The sequence below is a fragment of the Salvia miltiorrhiza genome, chromosome 2 (assembly GCF_028751815.1).
Source record: "Salvia miltiorrhiza cultivar Shanhuang (shh) chromosome 2, IMPLAD_Smil_shh, whole genome shotgun sequence".
Classification (NCBI taxonomy): domain Eukaryota; kingdom Viridiplantae; phylum Streptophyta; class Magnoliopsida; order Lamiales; family Lamiaceae; genus Salvia; species Salvia miltiorrhiza.
This window is the reverse complement of record NC_080388.1, coordinates 64074839-64094078: the sequence shown is the minus strand read 5'-3', so window position 1 is coordinate 64094078 and position 19240 is coordinate 64074839. Positions and strand designations below refer to the sequence as shown.

The following is a 19240-nucleotide window of genomic DNA, read 5'->3' as shown; positions in this document are numbered from 1 at the left end:
ATATATATATATATATATATATATATATATATGGTGTGGTTATAATGAGAACCACACTTATCGTGTGAACATAAGAATCACTAAAATCAATGCATCTGCTATATAAATTAATGCATTCACTATTAAATTTAATGCATCCGAAAATAATAAAATTTTTGCTCCCTTCAGGATTCGAACCCAGGATCTGCATTCATCCACCAAGATGATGCATCCACCGTAGATCTTGATGATCGAATGGCTTAAAATGGTTATCCGTTCTAATTTTATTTAGTGGTTCTTATTTGAACCTCTCCCTATATATATATATATATATATATATATATATATATATATATATATATATATAGGGATGAGATCAAGTGAGGATTACATCTTTTTGTGAAAATGGGGAACCAATCACAGCCCTTTATTTGGACATGAACAACGATTGTTCAACATTAAGTCATGAACATCGTTGTTCATGTGCTTATGTTCATGTATTTTATGTATTTGTTCATGGTTTCTATATGAACATCGTTGTTCATGCGTTTTTGTTCATGTATATTATGTATTTGTTCATTGGTTCGCACATGAACATCGTTGTTCATCAGTTCGCACATGATCCTCTCCATATATATATATATATATATATATATATATATATATATAGGGGAAGGCTAAAATAAAAATCAAAGTTAGACTATAAAATAGGAACCATTTTCAGCCCTTCGATCATCAAGATCTACGGTTAATTCATCACCTCATGGTCCTGAGTTCGAATCCCATAGGTAGCAAAAAATTTAATTTTCGTAATTCATACATTTACACAGCGAATTCATGGGTATTCTACATATAATTCATACATTTTAATTAGTTTATAGTTTATAGTCTAAAAGGAGTTTTCTGTATAGCCCTTCCCTATATATATATATATATATATATATATATATATATATATATATATTCTTTCAATTTATTGGTAAGTGAATTTGTCGACTTAATGGTATAGTGGTTATTATTTGTTACACGATTTTTAAAAATATATTTGTCCAACAAAAAAAAAAGATTATGAGTTCATATGTTCTCTTGTAATATACTATTTATGACGCTTAAATATGTATATGAATAGGCTTGTTTTATGAGATTATATTACTAATCTGATGCTTAAATAACTATATGTCTACGCTTATTAAGCATATGGATATAAATATTTTATCATTCTATATATTTGTACTACATAAACATGTGTAATTTTAAATAATGGGCAATATAAATATTTAGTATATAATGGGGGTTGGTGAAGGAGATAATATTGATTTTGTTGCCATATTCCAATGAGTGAGTTGGTTGGATGTCTGAAAGTGAGAACATTTTGCTTCAGCAAGTACACAAAGCCAATGTGAAATTATTAATGTATTTTGAGAGTTGGATGCTCAGATAAATTTAAATGATAAAATGAGCAGTAATGTTGTTTAAGAAACATTTTTCTAATGTATACACCTATAAAATATTTTCTAATATGCAAGTAGTCATCATGTGAAAATCTCAAGTAGTCAGGTCGTTTCCTTATATGAGATTGACAATTCAGTTAATGGTGTTTTTCGTGTAGCTTAGAACATGCATGGTGCAACAAATGCAAAAAAATTAATAGACAATAAAGGAAAATAATCATAAAAACAAGAACCACGGTGCTAGGAACTGTGGCAAGCGTTGTCTGAGTAAAGATGAATTAATATAACATCATTTCATATTAATATAGTATTTTAGTTTTTGTGTACTTGTATATATTCATCGAGTATTTCCACATTATCATTATTCAAAAGGTATTCTTAGAGTAAACGTTGAATTGGATGTTGTTTTTTGTGGTAAATATTTTTTATTTACAAAATCAATATTTTGGGAGTACTTTGAAGTTGTATTTCTATTCTTTGATTATTTTTTATTTTTTTAGAGTTTGAATAACGTGGATCCTGCAGTTGGTCACGTTTGAATAAGTGGAATGCGATTTTATCATGATCTAAAAATACTTGAGCAATTTGTTCCTACTTTTCACGAGTATGCTCTCATCCAATATTCTGCAAACTGACTGATTGGTAGTTTTCGAGAGTGGATTGCAGTTGTTGTACGCAGAACCTGAGAGTAGAAAACTGAGCTTACTGACCACGAAATATACCTCTATAAAAGCTGCAAGATAGTTTCTTCATACGTACAGTTCGAAATCGTTATTTCACAGAGATAACATTCACCGCAACCTATCGTCATTTTCTTGCTATAAATGTGAAACGATTGTTTCGAGTCTTATTTTGATGGAGAAGTCTTAGGTAACCAATCTGTAAAGGCTACTCCCTCCGTCCTCTATATTTATGCATGGAATCTTTTGGCGCAGATTTTAATAAAAAATTGTTGAGAAAATTGTTGAGGGTATTTATAATGGATAAGATGTATTGATTGTAGAAAAAACATCTCACATTGAGTGTATTGACAGTGGTCAGTGGAGAAAAGGTCACATTAAAATTAAATTATCAAATTATGTGTGGCGTGGTATCTAAAAATAGAAAGTAATATATTTGGGGGCGCACAAAAAAAAATGCCTAATTTTAAGGGCCGGAGGGAGTACTATTACATATTGATGAGATGGCAGAAGCAATTATCGAAAACCAAAGCATCACTAGAGCATAGCAGGTTTTTCTGATCGTTTAACCTTTTATTATCCAACCAAAATTTCTGTGCTGAATAAACATTTTAGGTGCAATTCGTAGATAGATATTTTGTATGAAGCACTCACAAATTGTATTTATGTAATCGTGAAATTTATCCTGCATTTTCTTTATTTTCTCTTGCTTGTTAACTTGAATATTATCAAGATTTCTATTAACATTACTCTTAAATGTTACACAATTTAATCGTAGTAATTTTTCAAATACTAAATTTTTTTAAACAACCTAGACAAAATATATAAACATTATTGATCCTGTTAAGAAATATCTAACCAACCAAAAAAAAAATTGCATCATAAGCACATGAGTTACCAAGTAACATTTTTCATAATAAACTAGTATATAAAGTTATTGTTACAACCATTTTACTATTTCCCAATGATAATATTTTAAATATTTAGAGGCACGCATTTCACAAGACATGATCTCATACCGACACATTTGATCGTGTGCACATTTTGGCCCGAAACCTTTGCAAGCTTTATACCTCAAAATCGACAGAGACAATTACTTAAATTTCTCATAAATGGTTCTCCTAAAAAATCTCAAAAATGCAGATTCTATTTATAAAAATTTCTCAAATGCAAATATTCCAGTTAAACCTTGGATATAAAAAAAGACTACAAGGAAATGAACTTTCAGTACTGTATTCGTCAGTAGAATAAGGGACTAAAGTATTATAATTTGAAAATATAAATATACTCAAAATTTGATATAACAACAGCAATATCACTTCAGAAGTAACATCAATTTGACGGTACCGTATTCAAATGCCATAGATGGGTAAGATTCCAATATCCTAAGCCTCTGAACGCTTATAACCTACCGGCGCTTGTACCTGCAGAGTAGCAGAATCAGAATGATATTTCAAATGTAAATCAGTACAGATACAAAAATGCTGAGTTTATGAATGTGAATAAGAGTACAAATCTCAAATGCAATTGAATAACATTATGAGGGGAAGAACAGCCATTTCACAAATAAATAAACTGGGCAGCTTTGCCATATGCTACCTGCTGACTCCAAATAACAGAAATTTACACAAGTAAACAACATGTCAAATGATATTTATTACCGTGACTTGCTCTTGAATGAGGACTTCTTCTTCGCACCACCTTTTAGGGTTCTTTTCTGCCTTTTCTCACTCATGTCATCCTGGAAAAGTTCTTGCATTTCATCTGTTCTCGATTTAGTTGTTTGTGAAGGATGCTTGGGATTTTTAATGTGTTTTTTCACAATCTTGCCAGCATCAACAGCCTTTGTTGCAGCCTTGACTGCTTTTGCTCTTCGATATGCCACATCAACAAGAGAAATACCATTTTTCCCTTTATCTTTTTTCTCTCCACCCTGGTCATTTCAGATATTGCTTGTATGAGACCGTTGTTAAGTAATATGGACTTTACTGAAACTTTAGGATCTCCAAATTCATAGAAAAATTATAAGTAATATAAAGGCTAAGTCATGTGAAACAGATAATTCACACAGCACAATGTAAATCTTATCCAAAAATTATATCAACAAAGACCACAATCATACAACAGAAGGAAAATTAAAATATACCTTGACATCATCCTCATCTTCTAACATCTCTCTAGCCGCTTCCAATTTCCTTCGCTTTTTCCTTGGCAAGTTTTTCTGCCAGAAAAATTAGCTCTAGATAAATCAATTTTCTCAGACAATAAGATCAGATTACAAGTATGGTATGCTAAGAACCTCGTGCTCTCGCTTTCTCTTTTCCTTCATCTTCAACTCCTCTGCTTCTTCTGCACTAATTGTGTTACGTCCAGAACCTTTTCCCTTATCCAAAGCTTCCTAGTAAATCATTATAGATGCCACTTAAATAGTTAGCTAGTGATGTAACCAACAGAAATTGTAAAAAGACATTATCAATACTGTACAGACACAGACCTCAAAAAAAAAAAAAAAAAAACTGTACAGACGCCCATGGATAGCACACTTTAACCATAAGATTATTACTTCATTCGATTATTACTGACAAATCACCATCAGGTCATCCATTAGGTTGTAATGAATGCATTAAAATGTAGAAAAGATCCAAAACATATAACGGAAATGAATCTAGATGTAGAAATAAAAGGAAAAAAGGGACTCGATAAGGCAAGAGACTGCCAATTAAATTTTTCACAATGACAGAATAAATAAATTAATAAAGAGCTTCGGGCAGCTACCTCAATTAAAGGAGCCTATCTTATAAGACCCATTTTGAATCACTATAATGTTAAGAGAGAAAGACGACACATAGATACTAACTAGCTATCAACCAGCTAAATTAGTTGACATAACCTTGCAAAACCACAATCTTCACGAGTCTTGCAACATAAATTACAGACAACAGAAACATACCTTCGATGCCTTAGCAACAAGTTTCTTTTCCTTTTCAGTAGCAAACCACGTTCTTTTAGGGCGTGAATAAATTTCATCTCTGTGTGCGATCATATTTTCTGCCTACAAGTCAAGAGGAACACATGCCTTTCAATTTTGGAATAGGTATTACGACTGACTTCCACTAGTATTTAATATGTATAATACTGTTTGTTGTTATGTTCAATGTTGTTCAGTTTCTTCTGTCAAATTTGTAATATCATGTTTGACTGTGGCTCGTCTGTGTGCCTAAGCATAAAAGCTCACTTGTAATGCTGGAATTAAAATGATCTGCCCTGTTCAATTTCATCATTTTTTTCCTTTTTTTCCATGCAGAAAAATGAACGATTTGAATTCTTTTTTAATTTTAAATATTCTTCTCTCACAAAATCCACACCCACTGGCATAATAGGGTGGAATTTGTGTGTTAAGAGAGTAAATTCTCACCTACAGATAACAGAATGCTTTTCTGGGCTAAGGTTTCTATTTTTGATAACCTAGATGGATTAAATATTTGTAGCACCAAAAGAAGCTACAAACTATTGAAAACCAAACAAAAGCCATAAAAGTTAAAACAATAACCTTTGTAGCCTCCATTTCAGCTTTTCTTAGTGCCATCTCTTCCCTGCAAAAATTAAGGACAAGTCGTGGTGAATACCATGTTCCATTTGTAGGATAAGGCGGCAAGATTAATCAATTACTTCTCTTCTTGAATAATTGATGATACTTGATCTTCCATTTGCTCAATTATTTCAGACCACTTCCGTATTGATTGTTCAGATACAATTCGGTTCCTCATCCTCGAACCAACTTGTTTAAGCTATCATAGCACAGGTAAAAAACACCATTCTCTTAGTAAGTTACTTTAAATGTTTCAAGAATCTCAACACAGAAAAAGTTAATCCAACAACAACATTTAGAAAAGGGTAAAGAATCGACATGGCTAAAAGTGTGCAAAAACATAATGCATATAGTAGGTGACTGCTGAAGAAATGTAAGGTACAAAATTACATGATATATTAATATATTTACTGGGTGCAACTTGTTTGCAGCATAGCACTGAAGATTATTTACTCATTAGTTCATTTTGAAACATTAAACAAGCACATTGATGACAAGGGAGGTAAAAGAGGCATCTTTACAGGCTATTTTGGTGTGCACAATTTATCCTCAAAAGTTCAAAATTGCAAATGGTGAAGTATCTGCACTAACACATTCTAAGCACCCCTAACACAGAATATGATAGCACAAAAGGTGGAGAAACAGTTGCAGAAGGTAAAGTAGAATGAACAGAGAACAATTTATTCAGATAGAGATCATATATGATGTAAAAAGCATGTAAACAACAATAACATATAAAAGCATACAAATCAAAACAAAAGAACGTACACGTACGGTGAAAAAATAGCTTCGGGTGGCAATGAACTGATACATATTCAGGATAGAGTGAAATGGGGCAATGATTCTACAATAAATTTTTTCAAGGCAAATTAAACTTAAATATTCCAAGAACCTAAATTGATAAAATCGTAAAGAAGATTACCAATTTAAAATGTATCACAAACTAAAACAAAAGGTCAGCACTTGCTAGAATATGCATTGGGTGGTCAGCTCAGTGTAATGCTATTCTTACCGATAACTATTAATCAATCTAACTAGTTCCAACTATAATATATCCTAGATAACATGAATACTTTTAGTTAATGATAAAACAAATTGTTCTATCTACTATATTCGACCTCAAGGTTAAGATCATTTGATATAAATGTCTTGGAGCCCTAATTACATCATTTGAAGTTCCCTGCAAAAAGACAAGTTGGGTACAAATATTTTATGATTGCATAACTCATACATGATTAAATTGTACATCCACAGTGTTAGCAAATTATTACAGCATCAAGAATCTTGATTTAAATGGGAAACATCATCCTCAAAAAAATATTTGCACACAAGAGCCCAGTTAAGAAACATCTTACCACATACATGTTTAAAACTGTAACACACTGTTTTGAAAATCACTTGGAACGTAGGAACCGAGGCGCGCCTTAGGTCCGTTCTGCCGGAAATCGCACCTGAGGTGGCACCTCGGTTGAATTAACAAAAATGAGCGCCTCAATGAACTGAGGCGAACGGAGGTGGAGCAAAGAACCAGTTCAGTCGAACCTTAAGCCTCAATTAAAATCTGAACTTTTCAGCCCAATTTGAATCAGCTTTGTAAATTGTAACTTAATTACTCATGGGCTTCTTTTTTTGGAGTAAAGCCCTAAAATTTGGAGTCTATTTAATAGTTAATACACGTAAGTTGTAAGGTTGTAACGTAGAAACTACAGATACGATGATAATTAAGTTAGAATATTAGATATAGTTTTGGTGTTATGAACCTATTATATAGATTTATCACTGTTTAATTGGTATTTAGATATAGCTTTTCACTTATGGTATTATGAACCTATTATATTTATGAACATATAATTTTTTTAAAGGCTTACGCCTCATCGGTTCCTACACCTCGGTTTGAATTGATTCCTACGCCTCATGGTGCTATAAGAAAACGCCTCGGTTCCCGATGTAGTTTTTTCAAATAATGGTAACACACATCCCAATTCTGACTAGAAACAAAATTTCTCAAGGTTCTCAAACTAAACAACCTAGAACAAGTAAAATGAGACAAAATCCCAATTTGGGTGCTCCTTACGATAGTGCGTAGGAGAGACCGATCTTCATCAGTAACAAAGGTAACAGCATATCCTACTTTACCACCTCTGGCAGTGCGACCCACTCGATGGACGTAACTGCAGACGAGAAAAATAAGAACCTAGACTTGAAAAATCAATTCTAAATTGAGAGCTATATAATTAATAAACCGAGAGCTACATAACTAGTTAATAAATCTTCAAACCAATCACAGGAAATCAACCGTTACCTTGTAATATCACGTGGACATGCAAAATTAATGACTGTACGAACACCAGTAATATCAAGACCCTGCAAACAAGTAATGAACAAAGAGCCTCAACGATCACAATCTTTTAAATCTCTGGACAATAGTTTTAGCACAGCTATTTGGGTTACATCTTATACTTACACGAGCAGCAACATCTGTTGCAATTAGAAAGTCCACTTGCTGCTTCCCGAAAACATCCAAGGCCTACAAATGAATGAGTAAAAGCATCAATATATGAGTACAAACACAACAATATAAAATATTGCTCAGAGGTACTTACATTCAAACGCTGGGCTTGGGTGAGGTCTCCATGAAGCTCAGCTGCTTTCAAGCCAGCTAACCCAAATAGAATTTTTAATCTATGAGCTGCCTTCTTGGTACCACTGAAAATAGTATATAAAATGTCATAGGTTTCATCAAAGAAGATTTCTTAGGTCATCACTACATAGTACATATGGCATATTAATGGCATATTAATAGGAACCCTGGCCCAGCTTTCATCTTATAATTCACAGGCCTTTCCATCTGCAATCGTGAGTTGCTCAAGTAAAAAAACAATATATATATATATAACACTAAGATCAAGAAAGAAATGCATTCTGCTTTCCTTGTCAGCAGATGCAAAAGGTAAAGGCCAATTATTTGAAATGTCTTAAGCCTTCTTTGTCGAAAATCTCCGCAGTTGAAGATTTCACCCCGCTCATTTTTCTTTACGATTAGATTATATCTACCAGGGAGCCTTGGAATAGGATTTAAGATCTGATTTACTGATTGAAAATGAATTAAATATTCCAACTAGTTCACTTTTTATCTAAGCAAATTGATCCCTCATTGTAGAGTGGCATTTCATCAGACATTACAGCTGATAAAAACTCAAAGACAGCAAACTGAAAACAAGATTATCACCCACAAAATATTGGCATTTGAGATGAAAACCTGAAAATAATCACTCTAGAAGTAAAGGTCTGGGAGCATAAGTAAAGAAGAACTGCTTCTGGATTTCCTTCAAGCATTCGGCGTATGCGAACCACCCTGCATAGAGATACAGTTTTGTTAGACAGTTTATACAAGGGGAAGAAAGAAAACCAGAACTTTAAACAGCCTCCAAAGGTCTTTATGAAAGAACCACAAAATTTAAGTAGAACTACTAATGACCCACTCTTCAGTTAGCCCAGGTGGCCGCTTTGCTGTTGGATCAGCTGCCAGGCGTATAGGATTATTCAAGGAAAGCTTGATAAGCTCATCAACTTTCTCAGTCATAGTTGCTGAAAATAACATGGTCTGTCTCCTTTTAGGACATAATTTTACCTGAATGGCAGTAACAAGTAATCAAGTGATCTATAAAATAAGTTCAGAACAGAACTGCAAATTCTGCATAAAATACTTGACAGTTAAAAACTTTAAATTGGCCTTAGAAAAGCAAAAAATGAAGAACATAAAAGAGCAGCTTAAAGAAACAAGGATGAAAATAACTTATAAGTAGAGAAGCATTCAAGTACTCTGTTTCTGTGAAAATTCACACTTTCAAAGCCCTGAAATACCAACGAAATGAGTACTTCATTTGCAATTATACATAATTTACATATTGAATTTTCAGAGGGGGAAGCAATTGATTTGGCTTCTCGGCTTAAACCTGAAGAATGATGTGACAGTTCTATTGGTCTATCTTTCTTTCTTTTCATCTAATGGCTAGAATAGCCATCTGAAAACATACACACTTCAAAAATTGATTTATGGTTTGCAGCACTCGCATTGGCAACAGGTCCCCTACATATGTTGATCCAACGGATAGTTGGCCACGCACAATTCCAGAAGGTGACATTAGGTAGGACATCGGCAATTGTAAAGTAAACATAAAATGTCCAAAAAGTTAGGTTACAAACAAGCAATGATGTCGCAATTTCTTTGCAGGAGGATGCAATTTATCAACTTATCTGAAGGAGCTTACAAGCTGCTATACCTTAGAAGATGTTTTTGGAGCTTATAAGATTTTAAATCATATTTCAACAGTCGGAATCTTAAGATGATTGAGTAAGATGTTAATAACTGTAAAACTGCAAGTACCAGGTCTACATAAACGAGTTTTGACAAATAAGAAATTTTTTCATTAAAAGTTGGAGACCACTTACTTTCTTCAAAAAAGCTTAGAAGTTCCTAGCATCTTATTTTGGGAACACTTATGATATTCTAATAAAGTAGTTTTCAAATACTTGAAGGAACTTATAAGCTCTAAAACATTTTATACGCTGTTACAGAGAGCTTTTAAAACTCAGCCACAATCCCTCTAGATATGGAGCAGCATTAAAAGATCTGTTGAGGATAAGAGTTCAAAGGGGTGTTAGTATTCAGAACCATTATGCATTAAAACATTCAGCAGATTATTTTACTTTATTTGTGTTCACTGAAGACAACCATTTCACACAAGGAGAAGTATCCTTTACTTTTAGTGGATACACAAGAACTTTCTTTATCACTAAAACTAATGTAAGAACCAAAGACAGACAATAGAAGCTGTAACACCCCGATTTCTAGCCGAACATTTTTTTTTCTCAAAGATAATAATAAAAAAAGGGGAACTTTTCGGCCTTAAATTCTTGTGCAAAAATAGGAATACTTAGAAATTTATTAAAATAATAAAATCAGATTATGTTATTTCAAACAAAAATTTATTAAGAGTTTTAAAAGATGAAATTTGGTATATTTAATTATTTTATTCTTTCTTGTGGTACATGTAGATTCATGTTTTCAAACTTCTAATGTAAATGTGAGTCATGGAAGTATATCAAGTTAATCCATTCATCATTAGCCTTATTGTTCAAAGTTATCTTCATGTTCATGTTCATCAAATTCCTCCCCGAACTAGTATAAATAGGGACCCAATTCCTACTACAAGTACAAGGAAAGACACACATATATAGCTTTAGGTAAAAAAAATTATTCCCTTTTCCATTAAAGCCAGAGGGGTTTTTGGTGGCTATTTGGTTCAACGTTGGAGTTAAAGGCATTTAGTTATTTCGAATCTTCATTCATCAAGATAATTCAAGACGAGTTGAAGGTGAGAAATTTATGCTTGTTGTTATATCCATGCATGTTTGTATATGTTTTTAATTCATGTTTGATTATACCTGCTCAATTACATATTCAGATACATGTGACAGATTCAATTACATGTCTAGATACATGTTCAGTTTACATGTTCAGATTACATGTTATAGATTCAGTTACATGTCCAGATACATATCCAGTTTATCATGTTCAGGTACATGTTCAGTTTCAGGGGCTTCAGTTTCTGCAAACTCAGATTTCAGTATAGGTGTATGACAACATGATTTTATTAGCATATTTAAATGTATGTGGATATTTGCATTGTTCCTCACTGAGTATATTTACAATATGCCCACTCTCTTTTCATTTCAGTATTGCAGATTCAAGAGTCGAAGCAGTCCTAGGAGCCGAGAATAACTAGTGCGAAAAGTTTTATATCTTGGTTATAAATTTTTTTAATTTCAATGGAGTTTATGTTTAAATTAGTATCACCTAGTAAGATTTTCCTAAATTATGATTATTTCTTTTAAGGGATTGTTCAATTTAAGCAGTACATTTGTTAAAGTTAACCAAGTTGGTTATAAATTGTTAAAACTTTTATGGTTAAGTTTTACTTATTAAATTGTACTCATTTTCTAGTTTGTTAAAAATTAGGGTGTTACAGAGCAATCCTAAGTTTTTCTCTTACAACTAAATGCCCATAAAGGAAGTACTTTCTTGTAATATTTTATTGCTTCCTTCTCAAAATTAAACTACATGCAACACCTTCACAAATAAAATCTTCAATCCAGTATTTGGTTTTTGGCAACAGTAGTAACCAAAAGACCAAAGAAATCAATTAGAAATAATCCATCAAACTCCAGGGTTTTTCCTCTTTGCAACACAAGGTGTTCATAATCAAGAAACCATCCCCAGAATGTGTCTCCTATGCTCAGTCCTAAACAGAACAGAACTATGAATTACTTTTACATGAAGAAATAAGTATGGGAAATGTACCAGTTCATTAATTTCAGGGCTAAATCCTTCCTCAAGAAGCCGATCAGCTTCATCAAGAATCAAAACTGCAAGCTCATCCAGATGTACCGACATAGAGTTACGCAGGTGATCTATCATACGTCCTGGAGTAGCAACAACTATATCCGGCAATGTTCTTAAAGCTGCTTCTTGCGCCTAAGATCATTCATTATTTGTTAAAACAAATATAAGTAGTGGAAAAACAAATAAACCATATCGCTAACTGCTGAAAAAGAATACATTTTACACTACTATCAAACTTAGAATCTAGCAACCAGATTCAACAATCATCTGACACATATCAAGCGATAACCTATCATCCTCAACTACAAGCGCACCCTGTATCAACTCATACTTCCGTTCATAGTTTGAGAGACCTCTTTGTTCGTTCTATCACCCCATTGAGATAGGGGAACAAACTCCAACAGGTAGGGTCTCTCTCTTTCCGAAACTGTATGCTACACACAAATTCACAAGATTTTTGATGATATTCTTCTATTCTTACACCAATTTAACTTATACTGTAATTTTTATGCAATTCTTCTGTCATAGAGCAAGGATAAGGGAATAAGGGATAAGGGTAGGGGTGACTTTATGGGTATAACTAGTGTATGCCTCTTTCAGTACTTCCCCTTCAGGCAAACAAGGACCATGAAAAAAAAATTACACTCCTCTCCTCCTTACTCTATAAAAGGCCATAATTCTCAATAGCAACATTAATATTTTCTCATACATACGCTGTTAACTCTGTTCATGTTCAACTATCTCTGTGAGAACCCTAACTGCAGCTTATGAGAAAGGGACTAATATGTAGAGGTTAATTGCATAATACATAGGCTAGCTATTCACTCTCAAGATGGCGGTAATTCCAAACACAGTTTGCAAGGGTTATAATTCCACGACATTATGCAGACATTGCAATCTACATGAGTTGTACACATAAAAATGTCATTCATAAGTGCACACTCATGTTAAATCTCATGTCTACCCGGGGGGGAGAAACAGGTTTAGTTCTTTATCTTTATTTTATACACCAGGCTGAACAGGTTAAACTTGACAAAAGAAAAAAAAGATTGCAGCAAGCATACCTTTGTTGAATCACCACCAACAATCACACAACATCTGATGTTCGGTGTAAACTGAGCAAGTTGCTTGATCATACTACCAATCCTGAAAAATTAAGTCATATACCAAGTCAAAAACTACAATTTGTCAAAAAAGCTAGGATAAAAAGAAACAAAGAGAATCAAATGTATATTAAATTAAAATTGTTAGTGATAGTTCCAAAAATAAAGGCAGCACCAAGGATTGCAAATGCAATGGAGTACATGAGTTGAGCACGTGGCACAATTAATTGAACTCAAGCAAAACAATAGTTTTCGGTACTTTAGGATAAAGTAAACTAAATTCCCAAGAGAGAAAAAAATGGTATAACCAACATGATAATTCATACAAGTCCTTTCCCTACTTCACTTCAGTGAGACTGAAGTTCAAGTTCTAGACAACTGTAACCATTACATGGCACGTTACTCATACTGGTCTGCTGAGATCTTACAAGAAGAAATAGTTTTCATTTGTTACCATTCATTTGTACATGTTGTGGTTACTTCTCAGTCATTCATCTATGCTGGGCAAGACCTTCTAAAACTGAAACATACCGGCCTAATGTAGAATAATGATAAATTGATTTATAGCAAGGTCTAACATCATTAACCTCTCAAATTGCTTCAGCATTCCAGATCATAAATCTTTATTTGAATAGGCCTCACGTTTTCCATTAACTTTCAGAAACTCTCCTATTAGTGCAAGTCAATTATTCATGCACTCAAATGTTTGCTTATAGACTAAAACCAAACATAATGGAGATGATAGCTAATCATGTCCACCATAATCAAATATCCAACACAACATCTAGACAGGAAGATATAATTCTTGCTAGAAATTAGAATATATGCAAATGCAAGTCAAATGAGTTCTTTAAAATAATGAATACAAAATGGAAAGACAAAATTACAGTGTCGATATAGATAACATATAGTATTAAAGTTTGACCAGATGATGTTTAAACTGCACATGATAACATCTTATACGTCCTATTGAGAAATAGTGGGGATATTACAGCTCAAAAACAGAAGTGAATTGAGGTCCACAATCATTCTAAGCATTCAAAAGAATAGGTTTTATTAATATCTAGGTCCACAATCTGACAATCATCATAAATTTTTTAAACAAGTAAAAGAAGATACATGGCTCTTACTTGTTCAGTTTACAGGCAGTGAAATAAGACATAAAATAATATAATAAAGATCTTACATATTGAAGAGCACAGAATGCAAATAGGTTGCAAACTTATTCATCATGATAATGGCATAGAAACTGAGCTAAACTGAAAAAAATAGTATAAATCTAAAATACTCCACTTGAAGCAGAACTTACTGAGCAGCCAACTCCCTTGTAGGTGAAAGAATTAGAACTCTAACAGCTGGCCTATTTTTTGGCCGGTACAAAAGCCTCTCCAAGGTTGGTAAAGCAAAAGCAGCTGTCTGAATATGATTACAAAATAAATTCATCAATCCATGCATCCCAAAAAGTACACACTTCTATTTCAGAATATGTTCTTCACTGAAAATTGACACAAAAGTAAGCAATAGAAGCTAAAAATGAGACATAGGACTCCAGTGTGCCATCATTTCAGTAAGTGAGTCGATTCAAGAGAAAAACAGATCAAATTCAAATTGTAGTTATCGTGCAATACAAACTAGAAATACCTTCCCGGATCCAGTAATAGCACTCGCGCATATATCACGTCCATTTAAGGCCAAAGGTATACACGCAGCCTGCAACAAAAAGAACAAATCATCCATTAACGAAATTGACTGATGACATGAAACCAAGTAACTAAAATTAAAGGACATTGCCATTTGAATACCTGAATGGGAGTGGGCTTACTATATTCCAAAGCTTCACACGCCCGAAGCAATGGCCTCGAGAGATGAAGGTCCAGAAACGAGTTAGCCTTGAACAACACACCATCCAGGTTCGAAAAGAACGCCTTTGCATCATTTCCACTTGTCGTTGGCACGGCGTCCTCCTCCTCAGACCTATAACCCTCCTGTACCAGAGAACCAACCACGAAACTCAATCAGTTAACAATTCCACCACAGCCTCACAGTTCCAATTCTAGCTCAACATCAACAACATGCAAGCATTACTTGGATCTCGATTTCGGAATCCGAACGCTCCTCGGAATCATCATATCCTGCGGCGATCGGGCGGCGCTCGAGAGCTTTACTAATTTTGTAGTCCACCGAAGTGGTTCTCCGCCTCGCGTGCTCGTCGGCGATCGATTCAGTGTAGGAGGAGAAGTCCCAAGGCAAGGTTTTCTTGTTTTTCCGTACTATTTCTTCGTTGTCGGAATCTTCAGCTTCTTCTTCGGACTCGGTCTCAATGTTATGGTCGATTTCCTCATCGCTGGGCGGTTCGAAGACGAATTTCTCCATTGGAGGCGAGCGTGGATATTGGATGAAGGGTTTAGGAATTTGCAGTGGTAAGGGTTTATGAAAATATATGATTGTTGGGCCGTACCGTACTCATCACAGAAACAAGTAGGCGGTTTGTTAGTTTAAAACAAGAGGTCCATTATAGGGCAAAGGTTCATCCGACATGAAATGTTAATACATGAGGCCCTTTAGTGTAAAGTGATTTTATAATTATTTTTTATTTTTATTTAATAGGATAATAAGCAGTTGTAAAGTGAACCATGGCGAGCCACGATTTTCAATGTCAGATTTTGTTAATAATTTATTTTTTCAATTAATTTTTATAATATACTAGCATTTGCATCGCGTGCAATTAGGGCTGTAAACGAGCCAAGCTACTCGTGAGTTATTCGACGTTCGACTCGATAAAAGCTCGTTCGATAATTTAATGAACAGCTCGTTTAGCTAAACAAGCCAAGCTTGAGCATGACGATGCTCGGCTCGTTAGCTCGTGAACAAGCTCGTGAAGTGATTTATCTTAAAAACATAAGATTATTCATTAAATGTCTTACTATATTTTATACTATATGTAGTAATATTTGGATTAAGTATCTAATTAATACTCCATCCGTCCCTAAAATAAGTTCCTCTTTTTCCTTTTTGGGACGTCCCCAAATAAGTTCATCTTTCTTTCTTTCTATTTTTGGACAACTACCCCACCACTAATAATACTTTATTTATTCTTACTTTTCACTTTTTCATCATTCCCAATACTAATTATAACATTTTTTTACCTTTTCACCACTCTCAATACTAATTATAATATATTTTTCTCCACTATCAATACACTTTACTATTTTTTCTTAAAACCCGTGCCGTCCCCAAAGAGTAACTTATTTTGGGGACGGAGGGAGTATCATTTATTTACAAGAAAATGGTAAATATATTATATTTTTGTGAATAAAATAACTTATATATTTGAAAATTAACTTATGTATTAGGAAAATAACTAAAATTTTAAATAAATATTTAAATTTAAAAAGCTCGATTAGGCTCGGCACTGTATTCGACTCGATTAAAGCTCGATCGATAATTAATCAAACAGCTCGATTAGCTAAACGAGCCAAGCTTGAACAAGACACTATTCGGCTCGATTACACCCCTACGTGCAATGCATGGAAAAATATTTTTTTTATTTATATAAAATAAATACTAATTCAATTATTATACTTATAAATATAATAAGAAAATTAATTTTAATTGAATATATTTGAATTGAATATTGAAAAAATAAAAAAGATTTCACAATTATAAAATTTGATATTATGGAAAACAAAAACAAAAAAAAATAAGTTAAAAAAATTAAAAATAAAATACTAATTAAAAAGAATTAAAAATATGTTCATTCAAAAAAGATGAGAGAGGATAGAGAAATTTATAAAACTTTAATATTTAAACAAATTTAATTTTTACATTTTAAATCAAATATTTATATAAAATATAGGGTTAATAGCCGGAAAATACACGAACTATTTTGTGATTTGCATATTGCACATCACCTTCAAAATTAGCCCCATAATACATGACTTTTCAATTTAATCGCAATTTGCACACGGCAAAAATTTCGGCAACTCTTAAGTTTGACCGACGATGACATGGACAGTCACGTGGCTTTTTTTACACGCTGGCAAGTCACGTGGGAAAAACGACGTCGTTTTGATATTTTAAAGAATTAAAAAAAAATCCTTGTTTTCCGGCGACCTTCCTGCTCTGGGCGGTCCGCCACGCCGCCGTCACCATTTCCAGAATTCGGCGAGCCATCACCGGCCTCCCCTTCCGATTCAAAGGCTGAGCAACACGGGGCGATGGAGTCGCTAGCGAGTTGGAGGAGAGATCGACGACGGCGAGACGGGGCGAGAGGAAGATGGGGATTGCGTCGGAGAAGTTGTTGCGCCGCCTCACCTCCACCATAACCACCGCCACAGATCTCCAGATCTCCAGATTTCCAAATAACCACCACCACCATCCCTTTGAATCGAAGAAATCAAACATCAAAATCAAAGAAATCTCCAACGCCCCTTCGAGCATTTGCCTCTCCATCGGAAGAAACCCTAACCCCTACTCCCCCCGCCTACAACTCCGACGTCGACGCAGCAGCAGACCGGCGCCCACCTCAGCCTCTCTCCCCCCTGCAATTCTGATTTGGGGGTCCGATGGTGATAGTATCAAGCACAACTCTGATGTGCCCTAGCCCGAAAATCTTAAAATTGTGAAGTAAGAGAGGGTGGTGAATCTCGGCGGCGCGATTGGAGGAGCGCGGTGTTCGTAGTACAGCAGCCAGAGCAGTAGTGGCGGTGGAGTTGCTCGGCGTCGGAAATTAAGGCAACGCCTTTCGCGGTTGGCTGGGGAAGAAGGTGGCGTTGGAGACTTGGAGTGATGAGAGAGGTAGGCGGAGACGCGGTGGTTGACGAAACAAAAGGATTTTTCCTTTTTTTTATTTATTTTTTAATTTAAAAGAGCTTGACAAAACGACGTCGTTTTACTATATCGGAAAATCGTCCACGTCAACAAAATCCGGCGGCCACGTCACCACCGATCAAAATGTTAGTCAACGCGGGTGCAAATTGCGATTAAATTGAAAAGTTATGTATTCTGGGGCTAATTTTGAAGGTCGTGTGCAATATGCAAATCTCAAAATAGTTCGTGTATTTTCCGGCTATTAACCCTAAAATATATCATATTAAAGCTCTTATCGTGATCTTTAATTTGATATGCATATTAAATATTTTTTAATTAATCGAGTTTCACAATTTTGGAAAGAAATGTAATAACAAATACTCCCTCCGTCCCAATAAACTTGTCCCATTTTTCTTTTTGGGTTGTCCCAATAAACTTGTCTCATTTCTAAATTGGGTAAATTTTAGGGGATAATTAGTAACTTAATTAGGGGCTGATTATAATTAAATTACTAACTAAGTCAAACCTATTAAATTCTTGGTTTTACCTACTCTATTTTCATTTCTCATTCGGCTCTCTCTCTCTCTCTCTCTCTCTCTCTCTCTCTCTCTCTCTACTGCCGACTCTTCTCCTTCCTCCTAGAAAACCCTAAATCTCACCGGCGCCGCCTCCCCCTTTCCCCCTACGTTCCGCCGGCGCCTCACGGCGTACCGCATCTTGGTGTACCGGCGCCGGCTTGGATCGGTAAATCACCATCGATTGGTGCTCTATTTCGGTAAATTCGTGGTTTGGCCGCCTACCCCCTTGACCCATCTGTTCAATCGCCGCCCTCCGTTCATATCTGCACATATCGACGCCAAGAGGCCCCGATTGGTAAATCCGCGGTGATGAGCAACCCTTGGGAGGGCTTCCTGAGCGGAACGTACATTCCCGACACTGAGGAGGATTTCTCGACTTGGGGTGAACCGCCGGCGGTGTATTTCCTGTTCTCGGCGACTTTCTCATTGGGACGGAGGGAGTAAGAAGTTAAAGAAAATGAAAATAAGAAGAAAAATATATAGTTTAAACATAAACCTTCAATTTTATTATAACTACAAAATTGCCACTCAATTTTGAAAATTAATTTGAAATTGATTTCGAATTGGAAACTCCCTTTGTAATATAGTATATATTTTGAAATTGTATATTTATATTATTTTGAGTTTATGTTAACAACAATTTTA

At 34.5% G+C, this 19240-nt stretch overlaps 1 protein-coding gene across 1 annotated transcript; it reads right to left on the bottom strand.

Moving 5' to 3' along the window:
• Positions 1 to 3239: 3239 nt before the first annotated feature.
• LOC131011102 (DEAD-box ATP-dependent RNA helicase 28) lies at positions 3240 to 15741 on the bottom strand. The gene is made up of 19 exons (XM_057938872.1): positions 15294 to 15741; positions 15011 to 15193; positions 14850 to 14918; positions 14518 to 14624; positions 13170 to 13251; positions 12064 to 12237; positions 9182 to 9330; positions 8959 to 9054; positions 8303 to 8405; positions 8164 to 8226; positions 8002 to 8063; positions 7774 to 7870; positions 5780 to 5898; positions 5661 to 5703; positions 5061 to 5162; positions 4410 to 4508; positions 4257 to 4331; positions 3772 to 4043; positions 3240 to 3534 (listed from the first exon to the last, which is right to left on the bottom strand). The coding sequence occupies exons 1-19, from the start codon at positions 15579 to 15581 to the stop codon at positions 3519 to 3521; spliced, it is 2199 nt and encodes a 732-aa protein (XP_057794855.1). The 5' UTR covers positions 15582 to 15741; the 3' UTR covers positions 3240 to 3518.
• Between the last annotated feature and the right edge of the window lie 3499 nt (positions 15742 to 19240).